At 40.7% G+C, this 26610-nt stretch overlaps 1 protein-coding gene across 1 annotated transcript in view; it reads right to left on the bottom strand.

The window, feature by feature from the left end:
* The window catches only part of WDR64 (WD repeat domain 64), a 142689-nt gene that overhangs the window by 106914 nt on the left and 9165 nt on the right, over window positions 1–26610 (bottom strand). Inside the window, exons 3-6 of the mRNA XM_044916423.1 lie at window positions 9657–9759; window positions 6787–6890; window positions 3256–3285; window positions 1915–2025 (exon numbers count right to left, since the gene is read on the bottom strand). Of these exons, the coding sequence (XP_044772358.1) occupies window positions 1915–2025; window positions 3256–3285; window positions 6787–6890; window positions 9657–9759 (348 nt within the window). The remainder of the gene's footprint in view (window positions 1–1914; window positions 2026–3255; window positions 3286–6786; window positions 6891–9656; window positions 9760–26610) is intronic.

Genomic DNA, 26610 nt, shown 5'->3' with positions numbered 1-26610 from the left:
AAAAAAAAAAAATTATTTTGTTTTGTTTCCTCTAGAAAGAGTGAGATTTGAACATATGTAGAGCTTCATTCAGTCATTCAACAAATAATTACTGAGCACCTACGATGTGCCAAGAACTATTCTAGGCATGGACCATACGGTGATGAACAAGACAAGTTTCTGACTTTGTGGAACTACCATTCTAGTGCAGGAATACAAGTAAAAAAAAAAAAAGCAGATCATTTCAGATCCTGGGAAGTGCACTGAGGAAATAAGCAAGGTGCTATGATAAAGAATGACCAGAGAAGCCACTGTAGGTCCCATGGTCTGGGAAGGTGACCTTTGATTTGGCACAGGAACTGGTCCAGAGAAAGATTCAGAGGCGGTTGAAAGGAGGAGCCCAGAAAGAGAGATGAATGTCAAAAAGACAGAAAGGGAAGAGCCCTGTCCTGCATGAGGCAGGGGGGAATGGGAGTGACGGATGCAAGGATATTTTGCCTCCAGAGAGAGAAAGGAAGAAAGGAAGTAGGGTGTCCTCAATGAAGCTGTAGGTGGCAGAGCTGGAATTTGGAAGAGGACAAGCCTCATAGACTCAAATTTCTCAGGAAAATAGGGGCAAGTCCATCTTGGCTGAGAGGGAGAGAGCCTGAGGACAGTAATGGCCTTTTGGAATATTGCCAGGGATGGGAAAGCAACTTGGCAAGGACAAGAAAGAAGTTGACAGAAACCAGTGAATCCTCAGAGGAGTCTGAGGACCCTGAATTTGTAGTGATGCTGAAGAGCGGTGGCTTCGTGTTTTCTCCAGGAGGGCTGAGCCCCCGTGAAGGCGCAGAGACAGGCTGTCACATCTCAACAGGACTAGAGTTTCAAAGGATTTAAGAGAATGGAAAGTGGGGATGGCTTCAGCCCAGATGATCTCTGCCCAGGCAGTGCAGGCAGGAAAGCAAAAAGAGGAGAGGAAGGGGGCTGGGAGTGGACGAGGATGCTCTCAAGGAACTGGAGGCTTCTATGGGGCTGAAAATGCAAGACTGAAAACTGGAGAGAGCTGGACAGAGAAGAGGTTGCAATCAAACTGCAGACCATAAGACAGTACACATCACATAATAAAGGACATGAGGCAACAATCCGCATTCTTTAAAGTCATCCTGGCATCACTGGCTGGTTATAGCAATGGACACAGGAATGAGAAGTTTGGGTTTTCACTGAGCCTAGGGACAAGTAGGGCACAGAGGAAGTTTAATTATTTCTGAATCCTCCTCATCCTTCAGAGTCAGCCCAACTTCCTGAGGGCATTTTTTTTACAATCTTGCCTCTCCCTGAACTCCTATTGCCCTTGTTTTTTTGTTTTTGGTTTTTTACTGTAAAATTTGCTGTACCATTATATTACATATTATGTTTTTTCATGAGATCTTTCAAGACTGAGTTTTCTTTGGGTGCAGGGAACACGTTCATTACTTCTATATGTCTGTAAATACTCGATAAATATTGTAAATTATGTAAGTGGTAACATCTCAGCCACTGAAGGAATAACATTGGCATCTGCCCCATTAGATATTTTGCTAGAATTAGTCATTTGATTTTTAGTAAGTTTCTTACCAAATGAAGCTGAACTGAAGAGAAAGGCTTTGAACTTGATAACATGAGCATAATCAAAAAGCTAATACTAGGATTAAGAGAAGGGTATGAAAGAAGGAAAGAATTATCTTCTTTCTCTCTCAAAAACAAAACAAGTATCACCAAATTAAATATGCACCAAATGGAAAGAATCTTCCTTTTTAATTAGCCTCACAGAAAATTAATGATGAACTCTATTAGTTAAACCCCCTCATTTTATATATGAGGAACTGACATTCAGTAGAGGAAGTGGATTGCTCACATCCTACCAGGATGGAAAAGACAACCTTAGTACTTGGAGCATTTTTGTTGGCACAGTACCTGGCCACTGCCTTGAGCTTTATAATCCCAGACAATGATGGTCCTTTCTGTAGTGGCAACGATTCTTTTCAGCTGTGAGAGGTAATCACATCCTGTGATCCAGGAGGTGTCCTGAGGGAAAAATACAGAATTGGGAGAGGGGGGCTAATATGTTTTGGTCAGTCCCATGGCGATGGTTACTAAAGAGTAGGTTAGTTACATGAAAAGCCCCACTTTGCCCCCCTCCTTGCAGGGGAGCCTTGCAATGTCTCTTCTTGGATGTCTAGAGGAGGCACTCTCATCTTTCGCACCTTGACCCTCACCTTGAGTTTCTCAGCACCACCGGCTGGAGAATGATGAACTCATGCCTGTTGCAGCTCCCTGGAGGCACAGAGTCACCAGCAGAGTAGGCGTCTTTGTGCACTCCTCACTTTCCTGAGAACACCTCTTCCTGGGGACGTGGGGAGGCTGGATTAAGCCAGTTCTCTGGCCCTGTCCCCATGCATAAAATTTTTAGCTAGAAAAGACCTTAGTGATCATCTGGTCAATAACCAAGTTGAGCCCGATGAGTTTGTCTTGCGTTGCCTAACGTCACCAAGTTGGCATGGGTGGGATCTGTCATGTCAATGACACACGACGAAGCAAGAACAACAGTTCCCATTTAGGAGTGCCTACCATGTCAGACACTCCCGCTGCATGCATTTCAGACCTACGTTAGGAATTCTAACATTTGTTTCAGCCTTAGAAGCAAAGGCTCAGAGGCTCAGAGAGAAGGCAGGCTCGTCTGCCAGTGGCCTGGTGCCCTCCTGTGCAGTTCAGGGCATTCAGTGCATGTCAGCAGGGTGAGAAGGCAAGCATGTCCCCATCTCTCACAAAGCCATCGTGGGACTCTGAAAGCAACTCATCATAGCTTTGCAGCTGCTGCAACTGCACGTCCCCAATTAGCAATATGGATTCAATAAAATCGGACTCAAAAATTTTATGCAAATTTCAAGTATACAATACAACGTTTTCAAATTATTTCTCTTGGCCCTTTCCTTGTTGTTCTCACAACTTGGATTGTGTCCGTTTTTTTCGTTCCTCAATAGGGGGCGCTCAGGAAACCTTTGGTGAGACTTCAATGGAAGCTTCCAGGGAGTAATGTCTCCAGATGCGTCTCTGAAATAAATTTAACTTCAGCAAGCAAGGTGAGGGTCGTCCGCTGTTGCTCAAGGTTTAGTTTTGATCCTAGTCAGTAGACTTATAATATGAAAACATTCTTAGAGCCTATTGGACACTGCATTGAGACTGTGATTAGTTATGGAGCAACCATCACCACAGTCCCAAATCGGACTTCATTAGGAGTTTACAAAATGTACTTACCGTGACATTGGTGCTGGTCTGGACTCTCATCTATAAACAAAGGAGGAGAATAATGAAAGCTAGTTGGCACTATAATTAAAATTGAGAATGTTGGCTCTAAAAGAGCACATTGTCTCCACAGTTTAATCTCACTCGTCATTTCTTTTCCTTTCTTTTTTTTTTTTTAAGATTTTATTTATTTATTTGGGGCGCCTGGGTGGCTCAATCGTTAAGCATCTGCCTTCGGCTCAGGTCATGATCTCAGGGTCCTGGGATGGAGCCCCGCATCGGGCTCCTTGCTCAGTGGGGAGTCTGCTTCTCCCTCTCCCACTCCCCCTGCTTGTGTTCCGGCTCTCGATTTTTATTTATTTATTTGACAGAGAGAGCGAGAGACAGCAAGAGAGGGAACCCAAGCAGGGGGAGTGGGAGAGGGAGAAGCAGGCTTCCCGCTGAGCAGGGAGCCGGATGCGGGGCTTGATCCCCATGCGGGGCTTAATCCCGATGTGGGGCTTGATCCCAGGATGCTGGGATCATGACCTGAGCAGAAGGCAGACGCTTAACGACTGAGCCACCCAGGCGCCCCTCACCCCTCATTTCTACCTTCCGTGAGTTTCTTCCGTTTCTCATTTCCTTCAAAACCCTGGCTCTGTGTTCACCGCTCGCTTTGGACATGGTTGGTTGGTGCTTCTGTGGCTTGTCTTTAAGCTTGATGACTGTGTTCTTAGAGTCTTACACTGTATGAATGATTTTTCCCTGTTTGCAAACTGCTTCCCCTTCTTTAGTTATTCAGAGCAACATAGGATATCAAAAATTGGGAATGCAAAATAATACTAACAACAATGGCAAGAGTGGGCCAAGATGCTAACTAGGTCAATATGAATACAGCTTGATGTGGGGGGAAAAATACTATTTCATTTGAAAGTTATCTCTCAGGTTCCTAAGATAGGTAAGGACACTCTATCCAGTGGGCTTCCTCTTTTACTGGATAAGTATTTATTGCATGAATCTCATGCCAGGGTAGTGTGCTGGTTGAGAATCATAGATTTATTCCATGCAGAGCTGTAATGTACTTGAGCAGCCTCTTCTCCCCTTAGGGCATGCTAATTGCTGCCAAGGTCAAGGTTAGTATTTGAAGTCTATTAACGACCTAGTTTCTTTTGCATGGTCATGTGGTCTTGGGAAAAGTACAGAAAATGGCTGAAGGAATAGATTATGTGAAAAGAGGGAAAAGTAAATTAGATCACTGAAACTGTTCATCATTGTTATCTCAGACTGTCTTTCATCTGAAGAGTTCAAAGAGGCTTTTCCAACCACGGACTTTTTTTTGATAGGAAAAATTAAGTGCCCTCAGGAAATTGGTGAGCAGAAAATAGAACTCCTGTGGTTTTCCTCTCCTATTTCTCTACTTCCATCCTTAGTGGAAAGCACATGTTTAAATTTCTTTTATCATCTTTAAAAGTTATATAATCCTTATGGGTATCTTCTAAATTTTGAAAATCTAGCCTTTTTTGCAAGAACTTTTATTAATGACATTTACAGTCTCTGTCACCAAGCCCTCTCAAGAACACTGAAAATCTTTAACTGTGTTTATTCTACTTTACAGGAAACCTAAATTATGGATTAACTTATTATAAGATATTTTGTGTTATTAATGACTACCTTTTAATAAATTTTTCCTGTGACCTACCTTACCTATTATTTTTTCACAGAATGTGTCATCCTATTTGTAAGACATGCAACATTCAAAATACTATTTATTCCTGGTGTATCAATCTTCAAGTAATTTTTAAGCAATTTTTTCTCTCCAATTGCATGGTTTTTGTAAGAAACAGATGTGTTAGTGTGTTTGTGAGTATACATGTGTGCACCTCTAAACACGTGTGAATGAGTGTGTGTGAGCATGAGAGAGATGTCTGTGGAAAAGTGAAAATGCCACCTCACTTATGTCACATGATCCCGAACTATTTCATTATGAAGATCATTATTTTTCTTCTCATGTTCTTTACATTCCATCCTAGTTCTATTTTTGAGGAAATAAAGGTAAGAAAATGAGAAGGGAAATGAGGCACCAAGGAGAAAAGAGAACGAGGAACGTTTTCATGTTTATATGAGGCAATCCAGTTTTGTTTTCGCACCATTTGTCCATAATTGCAACTACCAACATTTCCTGACCGCTTACAGTGATGCTAACTCAGCACTTTGTGTGTATTAATTCAAACAGCCTCAGTTCTGAATGAGAAGAGAAGCCGGGACATGGAGATGAATGGGTAACACACACAGGTGGCAAGTGTCCGAGCTGGGCAGGGATGCCAGACTCCACATCCACACCAGCAACCTTCCACCGCCCCTCCCCGGGGCCCAGGCAGCCTGCTCCTCTGACGGAATCCCGCTGTTCTGATCCCTGAAGGGCTAAACATTACTGTTGGAAATTTTAATCATGTAATGATTATCTTAAATATAGTTTACTTGTATAAAGCTTGTCTCTTGGAAATGAACTAATAATTGGAATTATTTGCTTTGATATTGTCTCTTGGAAATGAACTAATAATTGGAATTATTTGCTTTGATATTTACTTTTTGATATTCACTTTTATTTTCATAATGAAATACTGTGTGGTATATCATTATACATTCCAATAAAATCTCTCATAGTTTGTAAGTGGAAGCCCAAAACTTATAAATTTAGAACTATGAGACAATAATAGTAATGCCCTACATAGACATGGGGATTGATCGTTCATGTAGGGCTTCTATGTTCCTTGTGTCATTTACATTCATTACAACCCTCTGAGGGAAAGAGGACCAGTTCTGGTGTCCTCATTTCATAAATGTGAAAAGAGGCATGAAAACATGTAAGTTGGCTTATTAAGTTTCCTATTTAACAGCATAGCTAGTAAAATAGAGGAGCCAGAATGTGAGCCCCTTTTAACTCCAAGTCCAAGGTTCTTGTTGGGACCTTCTATACTTGTTAGGATTATGACAAAATCACTTGGCTTGTGAGTTTTTCTGATTTTATCTAAGAAGTTATCCAAGATCACCCTTTAATTATGCTGATGCCACATGGTTCAGTAAGACTCCCTGAGGAGTGCCTGGGTGGCTCAGTTGGTTAAGCTTCTGACTCTTGTTTTCAGCTCAGGTCTTGATGTCAGGGTGGTAGGATCGAGCCCTGCATTGGGCTCCGTGTTCAGCGTGGAGTCTGCTTGAGATTCTCTCTCCCTCTCCCTCTGCCCCTCCCGCTTGTGCTCTGTCTCCCTCTAAAACAAACAAATAAATCTTAAAAAAAAAAAAAAAAGATTCCCTGAGGAACACTGCCAAATGCAGTTACCAAAATCTCAAAAATTGCTCCAGGGCTCAGCAATCCTCTCATTTTAGCAACATCTGGCTTTATTTTTTGGAATAACTCTGAAATATGTTTATGTTTTCTGTTGCACCTGATAAATATGCATAATGCATAGACAGAAGAAGGAAGGAAGGAAAGAACAAATGAACAAATGAACGAATGAAAGGAGGAAGGGAGGAGGGAAGAGGGGGGAATCAAAGCTGTCAAATTACCTGGCTATTAAAGACTGTTATTAATCCTTTCTGAGAAGCTGTTATTAGTAAATCCAACTGAGGGATCTTGACAATGCATTTAATCACATCCCGTCTTCTACTACCTGTCAACAACATAATATTCAATTCTCAGCAGTAAAGATCCTAAAACTCATTTGTTAGGTTTGTTTTTAAAAAGAAAAGAGTAAGCAAACAACTTTTTTACTTTTTTGCTTAAAAAGTAGAGTAGAATAAAACCATAAAAACCAGCAACTGTTGCTTTTTTTAGCAATGATTTTTTTTTATTTAAATTCAATTAGCCAACATACAGTACATTATTAGTTTCAGATGTAGAGTTCAATAATTCATCAGTTGCATATAACACCCAGTACTTATTACATCACATGCCCTCCTTCACGCCCATCACCCAGTTACCCCATCCCCCACCTACCTTCCCTCCAGCAACCCTCTGTTTGTTTCCTAGAGTTGGGTCTCTCATGGTTTGTCACCCTCTCTGATTTCTTTCCACTCCATTTTCTCTCCCTTCCCCTATGATCCTCTGTGCTATTCCTTATATTCCACATATGAGTGAAATCATATGATAATTGTCTCTCTCATCATAATACCCTCCAGTTCCATCCATGTCAATGTAAATGGTAAGTATTCATTATTTCTGATGGCTGATTAATAGTCCATTGTATATATGAACCACATCTTTATCGATTCATCTATTGATGGACATTTTATTGCTTTTTAATTATCCCCGGAGATACTAATCTGAATCTATGACATTTTCCAATTCAATGTGGCGCATGAATTCCTAGAGAAAATATATATACACCCATCCTCCTGCCACATATTTTGCAGAGAACATGTTTTCCAAACATCTTTTGGAATCATTCTATTCTGAGATTTCCACATCTCTCAGGAATTCTTTCTTTGAGCTGTCACCATCATGATTTACACAGAATAAAAACCTAATATGATCTCAGGCTTTTGGGCATAAAAGAATAAAACCACCTTAATATTGTTATTAAGGGTTTGTTTTTGCTTTTTCTTTGTGTGTTTTGAAAAAAACCACTGGACACCTTCATGTTTTTTTGCCTATGTACTGAATTGATAAAACTACATATATGGGACCTCTTTCCAGCCTGATTAGTTTTTATAATTGTAAACTCCTAGGAAAAGCAAGTGGATGGATCTCATACTCCAGTGTTATCAGCCTAATCCATGCATTCTCAAGAGACAAAATATGGTCCTCAAGGGGATGCAGATTGGTTCATGGGGAGATGTAAATGAGTCTTGCTCCTTTTGTGTATAAATCTCAGATACACAAACTTACATAAACAGATACATATTATATCTGACATATTAAAATGTCATGGGGTGGGGGGGTACGGGGGGTGCAATCAGGTAAAAAATGTCTATAAGACTCCTTAGGGATCCCTATAATGAAAAAAATATGAAAATAATATAATGAAAAGCTAATGAAAGGAAGGTTAAGAACACTGTCCTGTTCCAAGCTACCACCATTCTCTCTGCTTACACTCTCCCCACCCTGGGCTATTTTCAACATGGAAGCCATAATGAACATTCCAAGTGTAGCTCAGACCATGCCTCCCCTCTGTGCAGGCTTCTTGCCCTCTTCGTTCCCCCCCACCCCCAGGCCCACACACCTAATCCCACACTTGCCCTCTCTTCCTGGGCTTTCCTCCCCAACCCCCCCGGGTCTCTCAGCCCCTGCTCAGGATGGTCTCCCCACTGCCCTCTTCAAATTCCAACACCATGCTCCCATCTCCAAACCAACTTCTCCCCACATTCCTGCTTTATTCTTCTCCACAACCTGCTTACTTCATTCTTTCTCTATAGCACATTACCATCTGACACATTATATATTTTACTCCCCATTAGAATGTAAATACCACAAGGTCAGAGATTTATGATCTTTTGTTCACTGCTGTGTCCCCAGCACTTAGAAACGTACCTGTCATAGAGCAGAACTTAGCAAATACTGGTTGAGTGAATAATGAACTACAGAACCCAACTGCCATTGAGAGAAATGCTTTCAAAGTTCTAACTTAGGATGCCAGCTACATGTCTCCCCTGCCCACTGGCCCTTCTCTCCCCAACAAAGGGGTGGTGGCAGCAGGGACAGTCCCCTAGCTTCTGTTCTTTGATGATCATTTCCATGGCTTGAGGATAGGCTCTGGTGAGGTCTAACGGTTGGGCTGAGGAAGGGTGGAAGACAAGGGTGGGCTTGGTTCACAAATGACTGCAGTAAGTTTAGGTGCTTTTTTAAGGAACACCAGATCTGATCTACACTACATGCTTCGTCTCAGAATCCGGGATGAAATGGAGGACAGGGCAGATTCTGGGGTTCGCCTTTCCTCCTCCTGGACTTCTTCCTTAGAGGGAAGAAAACTGGAAGTGTCAACAGTGGAAAGGGATGGAGAGGATCAAATTTAATAAGAAATGCCATATGTTCTTGAGACTTCTTGAACTGAGATGATCCCCCCCTTTGTGATTGGCCCAAGTTCACAGTTTTATAGATATCAGGAAAACCTCCATGTGATAATCTAGGGAAGAATGGGAAAGAGTTCTACTTACTAAAAACTTGAAAATTTCATTTTAAGAAAATTTTAAAATAAATGTGATTCCATTTGGTGCTTAGACATGCAGTATTGAGATGCCATTGTACAGAGCTTTAACTCAAGATCTGAACATTTCCAGAAAAATGTGAATTGTTTCCCCCTCATATTCCTTATTTAGTGTCCCTCAGAGCAATGATCATATTTCAAACTCAACTGCAGGTATTTCTGTTTTAGTTCCAAAATTTTTTTGAGAAAATGTTAAAGCCCATATTAATTTAGAAAGGAAATTAAAAATATCACCTGAAATTACAACTCGCTGTTTTCTGGAAACAAGAAAAACCAAATTTTCTTCATCCATCTGGGAAGCAAGAGAATCTTCTTCAGAGGAGAAGTATCCAAAGATCTAAAATGCCAAACAACACACACAAACATGTAAAATATCTTGAATTAGCTATAAAGTAACATATTTGATGTTGGTTGAATTTAAAGTTTAATTTGGGTGAATGGTCAACACCTTGCTTTCTAAAGGCCAGGGTATTGCCCATAGCAAGAGAAGACAGTTAATTATGTTCAACATATCATATGCTGATGGCACATGATTTTTGCACAGTTGCTGATTCTTCTTTCTGATGGATGAATCGGTGTAGGCTGGTATCTTTGCTCAGACTGATAGTTCTTTTAAGAGCTAACATTTGTTTGGAAATCAAATTAGCCATCATCAGACGGGATCCCCACTGAGAACCTTGACATTGAATTTGGCCATTCTCAAATGGCCATTCCTACCCATTTTCCATAAATCTTCCTGGGCAAGTTTTTCATCCCTACTAAGGGGACTTTTGGCATTTTAGAGATAGTACAGTTTCTCTATATAACTGTTCCAAATGCTACTCTCTAGACACTGCATGAAAATAAATTACTATGAAAGAATCCCAAGGAGGAAAAGTATTCTTTGTGAAAAAAGTGTCAAATTCTGTAATTCCAAGGAATTTGAAAAATAAGATAGCTGTTCTTCAATTGTCTTATAGATAAGCAGAAGTAAAATTCTCATAAATTAATGACACAATTATTTCTAATACAGTTGAGACTAGTTAGTGCTTATCAGTGAATAAACGAATGAACTGTGTAGAAGGTCTGAAGCATTAGTGTATGTACAAACCACTGAGAATCCCTTTAAAGCACAGATTCTGATTTAGTTGGTATGGGGTGGGGCCAGAGAGTCTGTATTTCTAATAAGCTCCTCATGAGGGACCACACTTTGGGTATAAAAGATCTAGAGACTGCGTCCTTTGAAAATAATCAAAGCCAGCCATCTATTAGCTTTTTTAAACAACATTTGTTTATTTTGATACTAGTTGACAGTTTAGCAACTTATCTTAACCTATGTTCCTTCATCAGCTGCTTCACAAACGGTGCTACTTCTTCCTTTACCCTCCCCCATGTCCAGACCTCCCAATGCACAGTGACTGCCCTAATCATTTCCTACAATTAGATTTCATTGTGGGAAAGTCAAGATCATCTAGACATTCTCTCTTGTGTTTTCCCTTCTTCCCACCAGCAAAATCAGTATCCAATAAGAGCCCCAATAATTTTTCATCTTTTCAGAAATCACTGCTCATTTTCTATGTGTACAAAACCTGTGGATTTAACATCTAGGGCCCTGGGAAGGATTGAGAAAAGAGAAAGAAGCCAGTTTCCAGTAGACCTATGTTGGAATGGACAGGAATCTTGTGTCATTGTGGTTTCTTCATCCTCACTTATTGGTGTAATATCCATTTAGCAGTCATGTATTGGTCTGCAACTTATTATTTATTTATTTTTTTTAAGTAGGCTCTCTGGAGCCCAATGCGGGGCTGAACTCACGACCCTGAGATCAAGACCTGAGCTGAGATCAAGAGTTGGACACTGAACCAGCTGAGTCACCCAGGTGCCCCTGGTCTGCACCTTAGCACTGTGTCATTTGAACCCACAATATGGCCCTCTGGCAAAGAGCATGCGCTGTGGAATCAGACAGCCCAGTGTCTGAGTTCCAGCTCTACAACTACTTGGCATTCAGAACTTGGATAAACACCTTCACCCCCTTATGTCTCAGTTTCCTCATTAGTAGAATAAATAAAAGGACAAGGTTTTTTCTTTTAACTGATGTCTAAATGAGGTGATGTGTGTAAAGCATTTTGCACTGTGTCTGGTACATAAGAATTGTTTAAGACAAATATTAGCTATAACTATCATTAGAAAGCCTAGATTAAGAAGGCCGCTTGGAAGAGAAGGAAAAAATAATAAATTATATCAATACCACACCCCACTCATGAGAAAACTGACCTCTCTTTGTGGACAGTACTTTAAAACTGTCAGTCCAGGGGCACTGCCATATTGGTCAGGGGCACAGGCTCTGTGTGGGTTTGTAGGGAGTGGCCAGGCTTCATCCTCCCGAGGTTTCCATCAAAACTAAATTCACCTCCAGAAAATACTTTCAACACCAACCACCAAAAGGCTCTGGGAATGAGGCGGAGCAAGATGGCGGAGGAGTAGGAGACCTGGATTTCGTCTGATCTCAGGAATTCAGCTTATAGGGATCAAACCATTCTGAACACCTACAAACTCAACAGGAGATTGAAGAAAAGAATAGCAGCAACTCTCTGAACCGAAAAGCGCCCATGGCGGGGGAGGGGCCTCCGTCGGCCACTTCTGGCAAGTGATAGAGCCGGGGACACAAAATCGGAACTTTTAGAAGTCTGCTCCGCTGAGGGACGTCGCTCCAGTGGCTAAGCGGGGGGTGGAACCCTCGCAGGACAGTGTGGTCTCAGGACCCACGGGTCACAGAAAGACCGGGGGTGCCTGACTGTGGCAGAGCTCCCAGGTATCGGAGCAGGGAAGCCGGCTGCAGAGACGGAGCCGAGGCGCGGGCTCTCAGCTCGGGATTGTCATAAACCGTGATCCGGGGCACAGTCGGGCCACTGCTCCTCCAGCAGGGACCCAACAAGCAGCAGATCCAGGGAGACTCCCCTTCCTCCCCCGGGAGGAGTGGTGTGGGAGTGCACCACAGGGATCTGCTGGGTTTGGAGACTCCACACCAAGTCGGGTGCCAGAGATAGAAATGCGCGGTCACAGGCCGGGTGAGCACAGTGTGTGGCCGGAGACCGGGGAGACAGGAGTGACTCACTGCTTTTCTCTGGGGGCCCTGAGTTCTTGGCTCCTCGGGGGCAGAGATTGGGAGGTCGCCATTTCCAGTCTCGGCCTCCAAAGCTGTACGGAAAGCTTGCAGGGAACAAAAGCTCCTGAGAGCAAACCCGAGCAGATTACTTAGCCTGGACCCGGCAAGGGCGGGCAATTCCACCTCTGGCAAAGACATTTGGGAACCACAGCAACAGGCTCCTCCCCCAGAAGATCAGTGAGAACAGCCAGCCAAGACCAAGTTTACCGAACAATGAGAACAGCAGAACTCCAGCACTAGGGGAATACTGCACATACAATCCATGGCTTTTTTACCATGATTCTTTAGTCTTTCAAAGTTAACTTTTTTTTTTAACTGTCTTTTTTTTTTTGAATTTTTTTTCTTCCCTTTTTCAACCAACATCTTATCAATCCCTTTTTTAAAAAACATTTTTATTTTTCATTTTTAGAGTCATATTCTATCCCTTCCTAGTAGTTACCTATATTTTTGGCATATATATATAAGTTCTCTCTTTAAAATTTTTTCTTTTTTTTTTAAATCCTCTTCTTTCTTTTTTCAAACAACTTCTTATCAATTCCTTTTATAAAATTTTTTATAATTTTCATCTTTACAGTCATATTCCATCGCTTCATCATATCAACCCTTATTTTTGTACATATATAAGTTTTTCTTTCTTTAAAATTTTGGGAGGCACTTTCTTCTAACAGACCAAAATACACACAAAATCTAGTGTGGGGCACTGATCTATGTACCAGCCTGATCATATTTGATCATATTCTGGTTTTTTTTTTGTTGTTTTGTTCTGTTTTTGTTGTTTTTATCTTTATCTTTTTCTTTTTTTTTTTTCCTTTTCTTTTTTCTATCTTTCCTTTTCTTTTCCCCCTGCTTCAGGTCTTTTCTGATTTGTTTAAAGTATATTTTCTAGGGACGTTGTTACCGTGTTAGCATTTTGTTCACTCATTAATCTATTCTCCTCTGGACAAAATGACAAGACGGAAAAAATCACCTCAAAAAAGAACAAGAGCTATTACCGACTCCCGGGGACCTACTCAATACGGACATTAGTATGATGTTGGATCTAGAGTTCAGAATCATCACCTTAAAGATACTAGCTGGGCTTGAAAAAAGCATGGAAGTTATTAGAGAAACCCTTTCTGGAGAAATAAAAGAACTAAAATTTAATCAAGTCGAAATAAAAAAGGCTATTAATGAGGTGCAATCAAATATGGGGGCACTAACTGCTAAGATAAATGAGGCAGAAGAGAGAATTAGTGATATAGAAGACCAAATGATGGAAAATAAAGAAGCTGAGAAAAAGAGAGATAAACAACTACTGGATCACAAGGGCAGAATTCGAGAGATAAGCGATATCATAAGACGAAACAACATTAGAATAATTGGGATCCCAGAAGAAGAAGAAAGAGAGAGAGGGGCAGAAGGTGTATTGGAGCAAATTATAGCAGAGAACTTCCCTAATTTGGGGAAGGAAACAGGCATCAAAATCCAAGAAGCACAGAGAACCCCTCTCAAAATCAATAAAAATAGGTCAACACCCCAACATCTAATAGTAAAACTTACGAGTCTCAGAAACAAAGAGAAAATCCTGAAAGCAGCTCAGGAGAAGAGATATATAACCTACAAGAGTAGAAACATTAGATTGGCAACAGACCTATCCACAGAGACCTGGCAGGTCAGAAAGGACTGGCAGGATATATTCAGAGCACTAAATGAGAAAAATATGCAGCCAAGAATACTATATCCAGCTAGGCTGTCATTGAAAATAGAAGGAGCGATAAAAAGCTTCCAGGCCAAACAAAAACTAAAGGAATTTGCAAACACAAAACCAGCACTACAAGAAATATTGAAAGGGGTCCTCTAAGCAAAGAGAGAGCCTAAAAGCAACATAGACCAGAAAGGAACACAGACAATATACAGTAACAGTCACCTTACAGGCAATACAATGGCACTAAATTCATCTTTCAATAGTTACCCTGAATGTACATGGGCTGAAAGCCCCAATCAAAAGACACAGGCTATCAGATTGGATTAAAAAACAAGACCCATCGATATATTGTCTGCAAGAGACTCATTTTAGACCCAAAGACACTCCCAGATTGAAAGTGAGGGGGTGGAAAACCATTTACCATGCTAATGGACACCAAAAGAAAGCTGGGGTGGCAATCCTTCTATCAGACAAATTAGATTTTAAACCAAAGACTATAATAAGAGATGAGGAAGGACACTATATCCTACTTAAAGGGTCTATCCAACAAGAAGATCTAACAACTATAAATATCTATGTCCCTAACATGGGAGCAGCCAATTATATAAGGCAATTAATAACAAAAGCAAAGAAACACATCGACAACAATACAATAATAGTGGGGGACTTTAACAACCCCCTCACTGAAATGGACAGATCATCTAAGCAAAAGATCAACAAGGAAATAAAGACTTTAAATGACACACTGGACCAAATGAACTTCACAGACATATTCAGAACATTCCATCCCAAAGCAACGGAATACACATTCTTCTCTAGTGCCCATGGAACATTCTCCAGAATAGATCACATCCTAGGTCATAAATCAGGTCTCAACCGGTACCAAAAGATTGGGATCATTCCCTGCATATTTTCAGACCACAGTGCTTTGGAACTAGAACTCAATCACAAGAGGAAAGTCAGAAAGAACTCAAATACATGGAGGCTAAAGAGCATCCTACTAAAGAATGAATGGGTCAACCAGGAAATTAAAGAAGAATTAAAAAAAAATTCATGGAAATCAATGAAAATGAAAACACAACTATTCAAAATCTTTGGGATGCAGCAAAGGCAGTCCTAAGAGGAAAGTATATAGCAATACAAGCCTTTCTCAAGAAACAAGAAAGGTCTCAAGTACACAACCTAACCCTACACCTAAAGGAGCTGGAGAAAGAACAGCAAATAAAGCCTAAACCCAGCAGGAGAAGAGAAATAATAAAGATCAGAGCAGAAATCAATGAAATAGAAACTAAAAGAACAGTAGAACAGATCAATGAAACTAGGAGCTGGTTCTTGGAAAGAATTAACAAGATTGATAAACCCCTGGCCAGATTTATCAAAAAGAAAAGAGAAATGACCCAAATCAACAAAATCATGAATGAAAGAGGAGAGATCACAACCAACACCAAAGAAATACAAACAATTATAAGAACATATTATGAGCAACTCTATGCCAGCAAATTAAATAACCTGGAAGAAATGGATGCTTTCCTAGAGATAGATCAACTACCAAAACTGAACCAGGAAGAAATAGAAAACCCAAACAGACCTATAACCACTAAGGCAATTGAAACAGTCATCAAAAATCTCCCAACAAACAAAAGCCCAGGGCCAGATGGCTTCCCAGGGGAATTCTACCAAACATTTCAAGAAGAATTAATACCCATTCATCTGAAACTGTTCCAAAAAATAGAAATGGAAGGAAAACTTCCAAACTCATTTTATGAGGTCACCATTACCTTGATCCCAAAATCAGACAAAGACCCCATCAAAAAGGAGAATTACAGACCAATATCCCTGATGAACATAGATGCAAAAATTCTCACCAAAATACTAGCCAATAGGATCCAACAGTACATTAAAAGGATTATTCACCACAACCAAGTGGGATTTATCCCTGGACTGCAAGGTCAGTTCAACATCCACAAATCAATCAACGTGATACAATACATTAACAAAAGAAAGAACAAGAATCATATGATCCTCTCAATAGATGCAGAAAGCATTTGACAAAGTACAGCATCCTTTCTTGATCAAAACTCTTCAGAGTATAAGGATAGAGGGTACACACCTCAATATCATAAAAGCCATCTATGAAAAACCTACAGCAAATATCATTCTCAATGGGGAAAAACTGAGAGCTTTCCCCCTAAGGTCAGGAACACGGCAGGGATGTCCACTATCACCACTGCTATTCAACGTAGTATTAGAAATCCTAGCCACAGCAATCAGACAACAAAAAGATATCAAAGGCGTCCAAATTGGCAAAGAAGAAATCAAACTCTCACTCTTTGCAGATGATATGATACTTTATGTGGAAAACCCCAAAGACTCCACCCCAAAACTGCTAGAACTCATACAGGAATTCAGTAAAGTGGCAGGATATAAAATCAATGCACAGAAATCAGTGGCATTCCTATACACCACCACCAAGACAGAAGAAAGAGAAATTAAAGAGTCGATCCCATTTACAATTGCACCCAAAACCTAAGATACCTAAGAATAAATCTAACCAAAGAGGCAAAGGATCTGTACTCAGAAAACTATAAAATACTCATGAAAGAAATTGAGAAAGACACAAAGAAATGGAAAAACGGTCCATGCACATGGATTGGAAGAACAAATATTGTGAAGATGTCAATGCTACCTAGAGCAATCTACACATTCAATGCAATCCCCATCAAAATACCATCAACTTTTTTCAAAGAAATGAAACAAATAATCCTAAAATTTGTATGGAACTAGAAAAGATCCCAAATAGCCAGAGGAATGTTGAAAAAGAAAAGCAAAGCTGGCGGCATCACAATTGTGGACTTTCAGCTCTATTACAAAGCTGTCATCATCAAGACAGCATGGTACTGGCACAAAAACAGACACATAGATCAATGGAACAGAATAGAGAGCTCAGAAATGGACCCTCAACTCTATGGTCAACTAATCTTCGACAAAGCAGGAAAGAATGTCCAATGGAAAAAAGACAGCCTCTTCAACAAATGGTGTTGGGAAAATTGGACAGCCCCATGCAGAAGAATGAAACTGGACCATTTCCTTACACCACATGCAAAAATAGACTCCAAATGGTTGAAAGACCTCAATGTGAGACAGAAGTCCATCAAAATCCTAAAGGGGAACACAGGCAGCAACCTCTTCGACCTCAGCCGCAGCAACTTCTTCCTAGAAACATCACCAAAGACAAGGGAGGCAAGGGCAAAAATGAACTATTGGGACTTCATCAAGATAAAAAGCTTTTGCAAAGCAAAGGAAACAGTCAACAAAACCAAAAGACAACCGACAGAATGGGAGAAGATATTTGCAAATGACATATCAGATAAAGGGCTAGTATCCAAAATCTATAAAGAACTCATCAAACTCAACACCCAAAGAACAAAGAATCCAATCAAGAAATGGGCAGAAGACATGAACAGACATTTTCCCAAAGACATCCAAATGGTCAACAGACACATGAAAAAGTGTTCAACATCGCTCAGTATCAGGGAAATCCAAATCAAAACCTCAATGAGATACCACCTCACACCAGTCAGAATGGCTAAAATTAACAAGTCAGGAAATGACAGATGTTGGTGGGGATGCGGAGAAAGGGGAACCCTCTTACACTGTTGGTGGGAATGCAAGCTGGTGCAGCCACTCTGGAAAACAGTGTGGAGGTTCCTCAAAAAGTTGAAAATAGAGCTACCATATGATCCAGCAATTGCACTACTGGGTATTTACCCCAAAGATACAAATGTAGTGATCCGAAGGGGTACATGCACCCCGATGTTTATAGCAGCAATGTCCACAATAGCCAAACTGTGGAAAGAGCCAAGATGTCCATCGACAGATGAATGGATATAGAAGAGGTGGTATATATATATATATATATATATATATATATATATATACACAATGGAATATTATGCAGTCATCAAAAGGAACGAGATCTTGCAAATGGCCATTTGCAATGATGTGGATGGAACTGGAGGGTATTATGCTGAGCAAAATAAGTCAAACAGACAAAGACATGTATCATATGACCTCACTGATATGAGGAATTCTTAATCTCAGGAAACAAACTGAGGGTAGCTGGGATGGGGGTTGGGGTGGGAGGGATGGGGTGACTTGGTAATAGACACTGGGGAGGGTATGTGCTCTGGTAAGCGCTGTGAATTGTGCAAGACTGTTGAATCTCAGATCTGTACCTCTGAAACAAATAATGTAATATATGTTAAGAAAAAAAAAAAAAAGAAGAAGATAGCAGGAGGGGAAGAATGAAGGGGGGAAATCGCGGGGGAGACGAACCATGAGAGACGATGGACTCTGAAAAACAAACTGAGGGTTCTAGAGGGGAGGGGGGTGGGAGGTGATGGGTATTAAAGAGGGCATGTTCTGCATGGAGCATGGGGTGTTATGCACAAACAATGAATCATGGAACACTACATCAAAAACGAATGCTGTATGGTGATTAACATAACAATAAAAAATTTTTTTAAAAACCCTGTCAGTCCACTTGGGGATGGAACTGGTTCTCCTCATAAAAAAGACTAATCAGGCAGACAATGCAATAAGTGGATGGTGTGGGAAAGGGTCACTGGGAGAAGTTTGTAGGACTGCCCCAGCCAAACAGAACAGGGAGGGAAATGCACGCAGCTCCTCGCCCTACTAGTCCATCTGGTGCCTGCAGCCTGTGTGTCCTTTCTTAACCCAGTTTAGAATCAGGGGTGTGTCACCTCAGTCACATATCCCCAAAACGGTCCTTCCTTCCCACTGCTGCACTGGGCTGGCAAGAACCCCCTTACTCCCCACTGCGGGGTAACATGACTGCCTGTGTGCCTTGTACCCACGCCGCTGTGGCTGAGGAGCCTCAGAGAAAATCGCCCATTGGAGGGGCCCTGGATCATTCAGGTGCTGCACCCTCCTGGGGCTTCGGTGGCCCCAGCCATCACCCACGCTTCCCTAGGTGATCCCCTTCGTGGTGCACAGCAATAGAGTCAAGCCTGCTGCACTCCTGTCCCACACATGCGCCCACCTCCTTGTCACTTTCAACAGCTGACCTCACCTCGCACTTCAGATGACAGGGCCAGCCACCAGACGAGAGCCTCCTTGGCATTTCTTGCCACCCTAGTTCCAAAACCAACCTGGGTCTGGACACACCTTTTCTTCCTTCCATCCCTTGCAGAGGAAGATATGTTTCTCCTTTCCTAATCTCTCCACCTGTTCTCTGCGTCCCATCCCCTTGATGGGAACTTGTCACCTTTCCCCCTCATTATCACCCCTATCTCTCTCGCTTTCTTCTGATTTCTTTCTGGCATGTTCAAATCTTGCACATCTTTAGGGGGCCCTGGCTAGCTCAGTCGGTAGAGCATGTGACTCCTGATCTTGGGGTTGTGAGTTCAAGCCCCATGTTGGGCATAGAGCCTACTTAAAAAAAAAAAATCTTGCACATCTTCAAATCAAAAATACAACAAACCTGCCAAAGGCAATTATGGAAAATAATCCTTAGTCCCTTTCTTGCGCTTCTGTCTCAAGCTTCCTATTCCAAGTGTCGTAACTCCTCCCACGGCTGTCGAATTTGAATTCTTCTTATCTTCTTGAACTCTGACACTTTCCCCTCTATGTTAGTCCTCTGTTGCTACCAAACAAAGGACCGCAAACATAGTGACTTAAAACAACACCCATATATTAGCTCACAGTTCCATGGAAGGCCAGCATGAGTCTCAATGGGCTAAAATCCAGATGTCAGCAGAGATGTGTTCTTTATTGAAGACTTGGGGAAGAATCTGTTCTAAGCTCATTCAGGTTGTTGGCCTGAGGTCCTGTTTCCCTGCTAGCTCTGACCAGAGGCCTCTCTTCAGTCCCAGGACATGGGCCCTCTGTCTCACACCAGCAGAGGCCCTTCAAATATCACACTGGCCCACGCAGATAATCCAGGATAATCTTCCTACTTTAATTCAGCTGATTAGTAACATTAATTGCATCTGTAAAATTCCTTTGTAGCAGCACCTAAATTAATGTGTGATTGAATAACCAGGGCATGGGAGTCTCGGAGGGGGCACCTTTAGAATTCTGCCTATCATACCCTCATTTTTATTTTTTTATTTTATTTTTTTTAATTTATTTTTTTAAAAGATTTTATTTATTTATTCAACAGAGAGAGCGAGAGAGCACAAACAGGGGGAGCAGGAGAAGGAGAGGGAGAAGGAGGCTCCCTGCTGAGCAGGGAGCCTGATGCAGGGCTCGATCCCAGAACCCTGGGATCATGACCTGAGCCGAAGGCAGATGCTTAACCATCTGAGTCACCCAGGCGTCCCATATCCTCATTTTAAAAATGCAGTTCAGTATGATTTACATTATTTGTGCAAAATACAACAAAAAACGTGGCCAACACTTGCAACTAATTTAACTCCAAACAATAGTGGGAGATAATTTTTAGATAATAATGTGAAATGATGATGTTAATGATGCTTATTTCTGGGCGCCTGGGTGGCTCAATTGGTTAAGCAACTGCCTTCGGCTCAGGTCATGATCCCGGAGTCCCGGGATCAAGTCCCACATCGGGCTCCCTGCTCAGCAGGGGGTCTGCTTCTCCCTCTGACCCTCTTCCCTCTCGTGCTCTCTGTCTCTCATTCTCTCTCTCTCTCAAATAAATAAATAAAATCTTAAAAAAAAATGATGCTTATTTCTGGGCTAATGAATTCCAGTGTTTCTCAGGGTCAGAGAACTGCACACCATACGTGTTGTCACCTAATTTGAAATAACGTTCTACATGTCTGTAATACCTATATTTTAAAAGCAGTTTACAGATAGTTATTTAATTCAATTTGCAATTTGGGGGTAATTCTTACAGACACAGTGATGGCATATCTGTTAAACGTCTGAGAACAGATGTGGGAGACTGTCCTTTGAGAAGCTATATTGGTGCTTTCGACTAGCGATTGGGTCCAAAGCCAGATTCTACGCCTACTAGTCAAATGACCTCAGGCCCATTCCTTAATTTCTCTGTGCCTGAGTTTTCCCATCTGTAAAAAATAATTACCCAACCTTATGCCTTGGTGTCAGAATCAAATGAGGAAATCATAATTAGATTACTTAATAATTAGGAAGATAAGAAAGTACCTAGATGGCTCTAAGTACCAGATAGGAAGTCAATCGATGTCAACATTAGAGTAAATATAATTCTCAGTTTTACAAGAAACAGTACGGAAGCAGAGCTCAGGTTTCCTCTTTGCTAGTTCAAAGCAGTCCACTGGGCACCTCTGCTCCCTGTCCAAACAGCACATCATCCATGCAGTCTGTCATACCTGTAATTTGTAGTCACATCTATAGGTACTTGCCATCCTGTAGGACATCTGGTCTTATGGAAATGACAAATTTTGCTATTCTGACTTGTAATAACACAATATTACACTGCTTACCATAAATAATTTCCAAAGGATGCTAAAAACTACAATTTCCTGAGGAAAAATTTGAGAGCCTTTTTACCAGATAAACTCCAGAAGGGACAGCTAAAGCTTTACATTTTGAAAGGAAATGTTTCAGTGGAGCAATGTTTCTAAAAAGCAGAGAACATCTTTCCTATGGTGAACTATAGCCTCAAGGATCTTAAATTTCTCTTTCAACAATTTAAATTTCAGATGAGTCATTGTGCATGTGACATGTCTGGAATACTTTATAACTAGTATTAATAATGCATTAGAGTATTAATTTTCTTTAACTATGTTATTTAAAGGACTTGCTCCAGGCTTTAAGTGATTCATTTATTTAACTACACTTTTTTCCCCCTGATTACATAAGGAACATGTAGAACATTCGAAGAAAATAAAAAGCAGATAGAAGAAAATAAAAACCTGTATTCAACCTATTTTTTAACCTACCCTGGAGTATTTTAAAAATATTTTTGGTAGCACCTGGGTGGCTCAGTCGGCTAAGCGTCTGCCTTTGGTTCAGGTCATGATCTCTGGGTCTTGGGATCGAGTCCTGCATCTGGCTCCCTGCTCAGCAGGGAGCCTGCTTTTCCCTCTCCCTCTGCCTCTCCCCCCTGCTCATGGTCTCTCTTTCTCTCTGTCTCTCTCTGTCTCAAATGAATAAATAAAATCTTAAAAAAAATACTTTTGAAGTTAGCAGATACAGTTTTAGATTTATAATAATTCACTTAAAATCATTTTGGGGAGAACACAGTCATAGGCATCCCATATGGTGTAACATGCTTCCTTTTAAAAATTAATTTGAGTATGTTCCTAGAAAAAAAAATGTGTTTATGAATTGCCCACTGGAAATGTAGACTAAAGTTGTATTGTAGGGAAAGTGGATTGTATCTGTATCAGAATTACCACTGACTAGTTTTATAAGTTTAATACCATCACATTTCCTTGGATCTCTTTACATCTAATTTTTCTCCTTATAAATTAAAAAGGCAGGTCTAGGTGATGTTTTAGTTGAATTATAAGGTTTCATTATTCTATAAACGTCCATTTTTCCAAGTGCATTTGAATCAGAAACCTAGAGAAAGAAAGTGCACCTATTTACAGCATTGCTACAGCAAAGAGATTTATATTCAGAATCAGTTTTGGGGCACCTGGGTGGCTCAGTCAGGCTCAGGTCATGATCTCTGGGTCCTGGGATCGAGTCCCTCATTGGGCTCCCTGCTCAGCGGGGAGTCTGCTTCTCCCTCTTCCTCTGCCCCTCCCCCAACCCACTCCTGCTAGCTCTCTCTCTCAAATACATAAATAAAATCTTTAAAAAAAGAGAGAATCAGTTTTGTACATTCATGCCTGACTTTAAAAGAATAAACCCAGTTCTTCTTACCTGATAAGGTTAACACTGGCTGATAAAAAAGAAATGGTAGTCTGCACTGAAACAAAGTTAGTCTCCCAGCGCTGAATTTCCATTTTACAGATGATGGATCTGAAGCCTAGAAAGGTTAGGTCACACCGCCTGGAATAGAAATGCCTCTTAGGAGCATTGGCACAGATAGTTTGTGAGGAAAATGACAGAACAATAGAAGGAGAAGCTTCCTGCAATATTTTCTCAAACCTCGTTTTTCTTCGTGTACATACAGTGTGCGGAGGCTGCTCCCAAGAGTTTCTATTAAACTTGCGTGTGGCTTATGAGGAACACAAGTGATATAACAGAATAATGTCATATGAAATTCCTGCAGAGAGAAGGAGAAAGTCTCAGCTCCAGGACCAAAACCAATTTTCTCTGTGGCTTTCGGTAAGTCAATTAACCTTTCTGTGTTTCATTTCCCTCATCTTTATTATTGCAAAACATTCCCCTCCACAATCTACATGGTGGCGGGGGGTGGGGGGCTGTTGTGGAGATTAGATGAGAACATAGGAGGTGTCTGAAAAAAAAATGTAATATAATTATGATGTTCTAACTGGAAAGGGAAGGAGAAGGAGAAAGAGGGAGTAGATGTGGAAAAGAACGGGGCTCTATTTCCTCACCCACACAATGAAACAATCTGGATCTTCTTTACTCATTCCTTCATCCATTTATTTCAAGGACAAAGAAGTGTCTTGTTGACTTACAACAAAACATTTGTGACATAATTCTCTCTCTTTAAAACAGAGAACCCTATAAAATACACAGAGACCAATTCTCAGTTAATGGCGTAGAACTCCAGGTAAGTGGATTGACCGTGTCTCATTTGTTCGCACCATGGGACATTTTTTGAGCATTATTTTTCTGAATCCAAGTCTGTAATATAATATCAACAGACTTCTGTTATTTCTTGAAATGCATAAATTATTTGATGTTGACATGAATCACTTGTTATACACTCATTTTCATATTTTTAGTGATCCAAAAATATTGCATTAGAAATTCAAGCACATGAACCATTGAGCATGTGAGAAATAGTCATTAAAAATTTGAGAACAGTGAGGATATGTGATTCTCAAAATTAATGCTACTCCAAGTTTAGTGACAGAGAATTCAAGTTATCAGTAGATGGGACAATATCCAAAGGATGTACACAGTGTGATTGAGCCCAGATCCTTGAAAAAATATGTATATTTTGTACACTTACAACATTTAGGAAAAAGCCATTTCCGTATTCCTACAAAATTACTGTCTTATTGTTCATTTGATTTCTTAAACTCTTTTAATCTTTGGATGGTTAAGGGCTTTTGTTGATATGTATATGCATGTGATATCATATATATTTGTCTTCTATTTTATTCAATCAGTGAGTCAAAAAAGACAGAACAGCCACCTTTGCACTTGTAGTCTTGCTTTCAGGTCCATGCCCTGGGGCCTATGCTCACAGAGCAGCACTGTCCAGCTGAACTGTTTGCAAAGACAAGAATCTTCTACAATCTGTTCTATCCGAGATGATAGTCACTAGCCTCATTGGATCTTGAAGCTCGGAAATGTAGTCCAATTTGAGTTGAGGAGTTGAACTGTTAATTTAATTTAAACGTAATTAGACGTAACTAGCTAGTGGCTACTGTTGGTCAGCTCAGCTTTAGAGGGTCCCACTCTAGTTCAGGAGGCTAAGGGGCCATTATCCTGGGACCCCAGAATTCCCTGCCTAAGGGGCTCCAAGCCCCCTTCTAGCCCCTGAAGCCTCTCATCCAGGTACATCCTCAAGAGGATGGACCACACACTACTGGTCGGTGCACCCCTTGGATTGAGGGGTGGCCAAGGCCGAGTGTTCATGGAGAAAGAGCTTAGACACAGGGACTGGGGTGTCCTGTCCGTGTTGTGTGTGCGTGGTTCCTCATGATGTAGGATGGAGCCACTAGTACAAAAAGAAGGGGCTAGCTCTCCCCTTGTCTCCATGTTTCAGCGTGAAACTACAAGGTATGAGAATTTTAAATTCTAACTTGGATTCCCAGGGCATTACTAAGGCATATTTGTCAAAATTGGAGGATAGAATATACTCAATTTAACAATTAGCTGAATTTATAATTTAAAAACATTTACATATTTGATATATGGGCCTCTATTTATACTTTTGCCCGAATAAGAAGGGACATTTTGCACATTTGACTTATCTGTAAAACTAGTTGACAGTAAATAATTTGAAATCACATTCTTCAGAATGAACTCTCCTGATCATGGGGGCTAATTGTATCATTTTCTTTGATCTTCAGATATCTAAACACACTATATTAAACTTTTCTCTCTTATGCTTGTGCTCTTAGAGAACAAGGCCAAATGTCTTCTTATTCTTTCTGAAACAAAGTTGAACTCTTTCTAAGGGATGTGGTCTGTCCATATTTGAGTTGTTTGTCAGCAAAAATCTGTCTTTGCTGATCAGGACAAATTCCTTCTATGTCTATTTTGACATTTTTCTCTTCTGTCCAATAAAAACATAATGAGAGCCATATATATAACTTTAATTTTTTTAGTAGTCACATTAAACATGTAAAAAGAGTGAATTAGTTTAATTTTCTTTATTAAACAGATTTTATTTATTTATTTGTCAGAGAAAGAGAGAGAGCACAAGCAGGGGGAGCGGCAGGCAGAGGGAAAATTAGGCTTCCTGCTGAGCAGGGAGCGCGATGTGGGGCTCGATCCCAGGACCCTGAGCCGAAGACAGAGGCTTAACTGACGAGCCACCCAGGCATCCCAAGAGTGAATCAGTTTTAATAATATGTTTTGAACCTGCTATGTCTAAAATATAATTTCAACATGTAACCAATATAAAAAGTTGCTAGTGAGCTATTTTACACTGTTTTCATATATTACATCTTTGAAATCCAGTGTGTATTTATAATTACAGCATGTATCAATTGAGACTAGTTACATTTCCAGTCCTCAACAGCCCCATGTGTCTAGCGGCAAGTGTTTTGGACAGTGCGGGCCTAGAGTTGCTAATGGTTCGGTCTCAGATGATGGTCTTTCCTAGCAAAGCTTCTTTGAGATTTTGTGTTGTTGTACTTTCACTGAGGATAAATCCAACATTTCTCAGTCATTCTTTGACTATCTTATTAATACAGCTGTCTGGTTTTACCTGTACCATCTAAGCAGGGGGCATATCCAGATCCTGGCCCAACCTTTGCCCAGGTGTTCTACCTTTGGTAATATCCAGCAGTTACTGTGAAGTTCTATGTAGTGTATTCTGACAAAATGACCAAAATTCACTCTAATTTTAGCAACACAAACATTAACTCATGATAGTTCCAGAAAAACAGGTCACCACTGTATAGAAATTCAGGTAACCACACTGCAAATCTCAGAAATCTGCTGCTGAAAACCCAAGACATATTGAAAAATTGACCATTGAATATAAAGCTATAAAGGCAAGCTCTACCAAACAGGCTGGAAAGAAAAGAAAGAAAGAAAGAAAGAAAGAAAGAAAGAAAGAAAGAAAGAAA

The sequence above is a fragment of the Neomonachus schauinslandi genome, chromosome 6, assembly GCF_002201575.2.
Source record: "Neomonachus schauinslandi chromosome 6, ASM220157v2, whole genome shotgun sequence".
NCBI lineage: Eukaryota > Metazoa > Chordata > Mammalia > Carnivora > Phocidae > Neomonachus > Neomonachus schauinslandi.
This window is presented reverse-complemented; position numbering and strand designations above follow the sequence as displayed.